General features: G+C 49.5%; 1 protein-coding gene across 1 annotated transcript in view; it reads right to left on the bottom strand.

Annotated features, from left to right (window-relative positions):
• Positions 1 to 696: 696 nt before the first annotated feature.
• LOC104167426 (coiled-coil domain-containing protein 30-like) overlaps positions 697 to 6,514 on the bottom strand; it is a 32,465-nt gene continuing 26,647 nt past the window's right edge. Inside the window, exons 19-23 of the mRNA XM_009707677.1 lie at positions 5,319 to 5,460; positions 4,601 to 4,737; positions 4,188 to 4,302; positions 3,147 to 3,261; positions 697 to 728 (exon numbers count right to left, since the gene is read on the bottom strand). Of these exons, the coding sequence (XP_009705979.1) occupies positions 697 to 728; positions 3,147 to 3,261; positions 4,188 to 4,302; positions 4,601 to 4,737; positions 5,319 to 5,460 (541 nt within the window). The remainder of the gene's footprint in view (positions 729 to 3,146; positions 3,262 to 4,187; positions 4,303 to 4,600; positions 4,738 to 5,318; positions 5,461 to 6,514) is intronic.

The raw sequence follows: 6,514 nt of genomic DNA, 5'->3' as shown, positions 1-6,514 counted from the left end.
CGATGCCAGAAGGGTGTCAGGCTTCTGTTAGAGGGCTTTAGGGTGTTGGTGTTAACTTGGTTGTCCAGGGATATCCTTTATTTTTTATGGACAGCCTTAAGCTTCAGAGAAGCAAAGCCCTTATTTCCAGGGCCGGGCTGCTGCCCTCCATCCCTTGGTGCTGACCCCGCCGGTGAATTCCCTGCCTGCTGCCTCCAAGATGGTTCCTTAGCACTGGGGCTTTCCTGGGAAGCTTGGCAGGGCCATGCTGCAGCAGGGTTCAGGGCCTGATTTTCAGGCATGCCTCCTCCTTGAGTTGTGCAGACGTTTGCAGTGCAGGGGGTAGATAGGAAATCTCCAATGCCCAATTTGAGATTTTCATGGGCTCTGGCAAGTAGCAGCTGAGGAGAAGGTATTGATGTGCATCAGGGCAACCATGAAAGCTGTGTGCCTCTTGACTGAGGGCAAAGACTTTGACTTTGTATTCAAGAACGTCGGCATCCTGGTGTGCTGAGGAGGGAGAGTTGTCTTGAGATTCTTCGAAGACCTGCTCCAAGATGGCAATAGGAGAGGGATTGTGGCTAATGCTTTCCTCCCTGTATGTTTGGCACATTTTCAGTGCTCCCTGTAACTCCTTTGGAGCCGGGCCAAAGCCATGGCCTTAGGCAGGTTTTCCTCAGTACTTGTGGCTGGGCCTGCCCCCCTGCTTCCAGAAAGCTACGCCTCAGTGACGAGCTTGTCACGGGTATCTGGAAAGGCACACGGGTGGGTCCAGAGTCACCAGAAAAGGATATCCAGGGGTCTGGAATGCTCTGAAACACCCATCCAGTGGGAGCGGAACACGCTGAAATGCACATCAAGCTGTTTGGGGTACACCAAGAGGTGTCTGGGCTAGCCAAAGGCACAGCGAGTGGTCTGAGGATGCACTAAAATGCACAATGTGAACCTCGGACAATGCTGACGTGGACACTGTGGGGTGAGGCGAAGGGGAGGGGGGTGCCAGTGCACGTGGGTGGGCCCCGCGGCATGCTGGGAGCTGTAGTCCACTGCCAAGCCTGGACTTGGGAGGCTTTTACCCAACTGTTAAATTTCTGTGGCCAGCCACATCACTTCACCAGCAAGCTGTTTCTTTCTTCCTTTTCCTGTTGCAGCAATGATCTCACTGTTGTAGGTCTGTCCTTGTCAAGGTTCGCTTTTTGAAGTTCTTCAGGTTAAAACAGCCTTTTTGGAATTGTGGTTGAAGCCAAGCAGGTTTATTCAAAACCTCAACTGACTTGTGCTGAGATCCTCTTCATGTCGTCAAAGATCCTCTGTTCCCTCCCTTGGGGGAGGAGAACAACCCTCTTCCCATTGCGGACTGCTCTTATCCCCACCATGGCCCTCTGTGCCAGCCCAGATCTCCTCCATCCCCCTCCAGGCACGCTCAGATGCCCTCCAGGCTGATTCATTATTTTTGAGGACATCTCCCCTTCCTCCTCCAAGCACTCAGATTTCCCTGGCTCTCCTCCCTGCAAGCTGTGATTCCTGTTCATCCCATGTCCTCCTCCATGTGCGCAGATCCCTTCTCTTCCCCGCAGCTCACCCACTGATCCTTTCTGCTTCCCTCTCCGCACCCCTTTGCTGCATGATGTTCCACCCAAGCATCCTCATAGACCCTCCATCACACTTCACATTCAAGATCTACTCTCTTTCCTTCTCTGGATGTTCAGATCCCCTCCTTTCTCCTACTCCTATTCCATTTCCCCCTCCATACCCCTTTATCTGCCTTCTCGTCCCTCTACGCATCATCCTTGCTCTCAGAACCCCTCCTTTCGCCCCATCTTCCTTCTCTACGCGTTCTCATCCCCTCCCTCAGTGCTCGGATACCCTCGTTGCCCTCCGCAGGCTTGCACAAAGCAAAATGGAAGAGGTAAGATCATGCAAAAAGGGGAATGACCAGCGCCCGAGCACAGATCGAGAGGAATGGGGAAAAGAGGGCACATGGTGGAAAGTAACTTCTCCAAGTTTTATTTACAAAGCTTGTAGTTTTGGACTGGACAAGGAATTAGGGTTCAGAGGAAGATACGCTTCACCCCACCCCTCTTCAATTTACTGAGTTTATCTACAAATTCCAGCCTCCAGGTGGATCTGGGATGATACACACATACGTTTACAGTTGGGTAAGTTGAAAAAAAGCTGTTGAATAATTTAGTTGAAACATATCACCGAAATCACCAAGTCACTTTGGCAATTCTCTCCCTGCAGTCCTTGTCATCGCATGGCGACAGGAGCCCAAAACCTTGCAGTCCAGCTAATATTTTACAAACATCTTTCCCCGTTTAGAAGTTCTCAGAGCTGATGCTCTGACTCTCCTCCTGCAGCTGGGAGGCTGTGGTGTCTCCAGGCGAAGCGACATTTAAGTACCCGATCTCAGAAGGTTGAGAGGGGGATAAGCAAAAGGATGAGTCTTGGCTTTCAGCTTCTCCTTCAGGCTTGGTGTCTTGCGTGGCCTTCAGGGTGCTGAGAGAGTCTGGTGGTTCTCGTGATGGGAAACTGAAAACAAATTTCCTCTCTTAAGTCATTCGTCAAACTCTGTCTGACCCTCTGCCACTTGCACAGCCCCGGCGCTCCTCCCAACATCTCTGCAAGGCAGTGCAGGGCTACGGTCAATGCCTTTCACTTGGACTAAGGCTCCGATCCCCTTCCTCCAGCCCAGCAGCCGACAGCCACCATCTACCCCAGAACCTGCTCTGGCTTGCGACAGACTGTCCGTCACCCTCCATAGCACCCAAAGGCTGTAAGCAGGCCCGATGTGCTGGGTCTCCAGCAAGCAGAGACCAGAGTTGCAGAGTCTCTCTGCCTCCCCCTTCTCACTTTGGCACCGATCATAGTGGCTACACAGGAGGAGAAATAGCTCAGGCTCGCTCCTGCCCCGTAGCCTGGGACCTGGGTCATACTGCTCCGGGGCAGCAGTGGTCCTCTAAGTCTCAAAACCTCTTGTGTGAAGACACTCTTCCAAAACCACTGGGCACCAAGCTGATTTCTAAATCCCCCAGTGTCCCCCAACATATTTTGAAAATTTTACTTCTCCATCCCATCAGTTTCAGAGTCTTTTTTTCCCCTATAATTTGACCCTTGGAGGTGAAAGCACAGGGTGGAGCAGCCAAAACACTCAACTTCTCCCTCACCACATGCCGAGAGGCATTCCCTGCCTCCTCCTTTAACCCCACGGTACCTGGTACGGGGAGATGGCAACACCTTACTCTGTAGCTGGCGTTCAGAGAAGTTAACGCTCTTCGAGTCCTGGAAGGAGGAACAGAGACTTTCAAAGGAGGAGCTGCATGTCAGACCCTGAATTTCAGCATGCAGTCTTGGTCTTCAAAGCGTCCCCAGCTCCACTGACAGTTCTCCCCATGAACTCCAGCCCCACAGAGGTACTAATCATAGATGTGTCCTTTGGGTCTGAATTTAAACTAAAAATAAAAAACTCTAACTAGCCCAGGTGAAACAAACAGAAAGAAATAAAACACAATGGAACACACAAACAGCTCTTTCTGCCAGGCCCCAAACAGCACTTTCATCCTTAACAGCTCATTTCCAACCAAACTGTGTTCCCTCCAAATTTCAAAATCTACCAATAAACTTCCAAATCCACCTATTTTATTTGAAGAGTTGTTGATACAGAATCTTTGACTTTCCTGGATTTTTCTCCATTTCTCCCTCCAAAGTTCTTCATTAACTTAGTCAATCTGAAACTGAGTTTTTAGGTAAGGCATATCTTCATTCAGTTTAATTTAGTTGATATTATCTGTCAGCTTGGTCTGAGTTTTTTTAGCTTACAGGAGTAGCATTCCCAACCACACTGCTCTGGGTTATTTCTCCTAATTTTAAAGCTAACTTTTAAAACTAAGGTCTTTTAACAACTCTAAATCTGCAAAAGAGCCAAAGTGAAATTTCTGTCCTTGTGAAAAAGGATCTCACCACACAGCAGCTTGGGGATGGCGCTGGTATGGCAAGTGTATGGAGCTTTCAGGTCCCCAAAGTCCCTCCTCACTGATAAAGCCGTTGCAATCTACTGTGCGTTTGGTGTTCCCTTCCATCCCAACTGAAGGATCAACTCAGCTCTTCTCCAGCACCCTCAACTGCAGCTACAAACACCAGCCTTTGTTCACAGGAGACATCAGCTCCTGCAACGTGTCTGCTGAGACCAAGCCCTCTCAGAGCCTCACCTCCGTGTTGGGAGCATGGATGCTCCTCGGCGCGCGCTGCGAGGTCGGCATGTGGCCGGAGAGCTGGAGTTTGCTCTCGTGCAGCCGCACATTCTCCTCCTCCAGGATCTTCACTCTGAGTACGTCACACATACGAGGCACAAGTTATTTTCCTTCCAGCCACACTACGTTTTCAAAGAGGAATTTTCTTTTTCAACCTCAGACCCTTTGGCCTCCTCCACAGCCTTCAGCTGTATGCCGAGCGCTTTGATGGGGAAAGAGGCTAATTACATCCCACAGCAATTAAAAGCCAGACCAGTAGTGACTGGGGCGCAGTTCAGGCTTTCCTCTGGATTTCTTGAGACAGGCATAAAACCGGAGAAGTGCTGGGAAGAGGCAGGCCCCCAGAGGTATGGACACCATGAAGTGCCTACCTGCTTTGCAGGGTGGCAGTCGTAGACCGGTTGCTCCAAGGGGTCTCCTCTTGGTCAATTATCTTCTGGAGGAGCCGTCTTCTTTCCTGGAGTAATTTCTCATTCTCGGCAGTGACCTGTGCAATCAGCATCTTCCCCTGAGCAGTGTTGCAGAAGGAAATAGCAACAAGCGGTTACGCATCGCTCTCCTCTGTCCTCTCTAAACCTTACAGCACTTTACCAAAAGGGTCACCACCAAGGATGTTCACTCCTAGAAGTGATACACCATTTGATGTAACATACCCCTATAAAAGTGGCTTTTGAGTCACTTCCTAGCAGTAGTATTTCTGAGGCAAAAGAAGATGAAGCTTAGGTAGTTTCTGAAGGGGATTTGAGGACACGGGTTACCCTTCGAGGGTGAACTTGAGCCAGGAATTTTCTTTTGGCTTTTTGTTCCTACAGGGATGGGCTGGCGCCCCTTGGCAATGCGGCCGTTTCCCAGGGCAGCGTCAGTCCTGCACCCAGAGCAGGAGCAGCACTCAGGCAGAGCTCCCCGTGCTCCAACTGTCCGGTTGTGCAACACTGCAATCCCGTTGCCTGCAAACCAGCTGTTCCTAGACATCATTCCCTTTTTTCCTAAACTGCATTTGCTTTTGGAAGAAGAGATGCTCCTGCAGATATGCTGTAGCCTCCTCCCCTGCCATCCCTCAGGGGAAAAGCCCTTGATGTGTTTTCTCACCTTTTCCACTTGGAGCTTTGACTCGCTGAGCTCATTTTCAAGCTGCTTAATTCTGCTGTCCCTTTGTTTCACTTCGTGGATAAAGGTCTCCTTGGCTCTGCGGATCTTGTCTTTGTGGCGGAGCTGCATGTCGTTGTATTTCCTGAAGAGGCAGAGACACAAACATCAGGCTGTGAAATGCTTTTGTGTTCTGGGTCAAGAGCAAGGCAGGAGATGTCCTGTATTTATTCAGGCTCTTCAAAGCCTGAACTGGGAGCCTCAGCCATCTCCCCAGCTCCTTTTGGCTGCACAGCTAAAGGCAGAATGAGCACAGACTTTCCGGACTATGTCCTTCACTGATCAGTTTGTTGGTTTGGGTTTTTTTATTGTTGTAAAGGTTATATTGTTAAGCATCAACCTAATGGAAACTGATTGAGGGAAAAGGACCCAAAGCATTCCCAAAACTGACTCCCAGCTTTACAAATCCTTGTGCTCGCCCCTCCCAGCTCTTTATACCTAACAGGGTTATAAAGTCACCAAAATCAGAAGTAATGGGGAAAGGGTAAGTTGTTTATTTGGGTGGGGATGTGGGAGGTTAAGGGGAAATATTTGTGTATGGGGGAAAAAGGCCGAAAAAAAAAGAAACTTAAACAGCAAGGGTCAGGCAAACAGGCTGCGGAAAGAGCTACTTCAGCAGGCGTTTCTCAGAGCTGTGACACTGGGGTTAAATATTTGTCTCTGAGATTTGTGATCATTGCACTTCCCCTCAAACTTGGCCCGTTTAGACAGTGTGTTTGTTTATTTTTATCCAGTTGGGATAGAAAGGAAAATAATGTCAAAAAAAAAAAAAGATAAACCTCTACCATATAAAGGATTTGCCCATGTTTGCCCAAAACTCATGACAAAAAGGCTACTATGCTTCACATTAGATCAAAAGTTCTATGGGGAGAAACGAGCAGCTCCATGGAGCACCTCTGCCAACACCAGACCCTGAACACAGCGCCGGCAGCCCTCCCTAGGCACCCCTTCATTTTCTGAGCTGCCTTCAGCTGCCAAGGAGAACATGCCAGCAGACATGCGATGCATAAAATAATTGCACGCAGAGGTGTCAGGTTAAGGCAGATCTCTCGGTGCTAAACGCCTTGAGCAGAAGACAAGAAAGGCTACAGAACAGTCAAATCCAGCATCGCTGCAAGGCACACAAAGAGCAATTCCTG

The sequence above is a fragment of the Cariama cristata genome, unplaced genomic scaffold (genome assembly GCF_000690535.1).
Source record: "Cariama cristata isolate BGI_N322 unplaced genomic scaffold, ASM69053v1 scaffold32279, whole genome shotgun sequence".
NCBI lineage: Eukaryota > Metazoa > Chordata > Aves > Cariamiformes > Cariamidae > Cariama > Cariama cristata.
The sequence above is the reverse complement of the archived record's forward strand: the minus strand, read 5'-3'. Positions and strand labels throughout refer to the sequence as shown.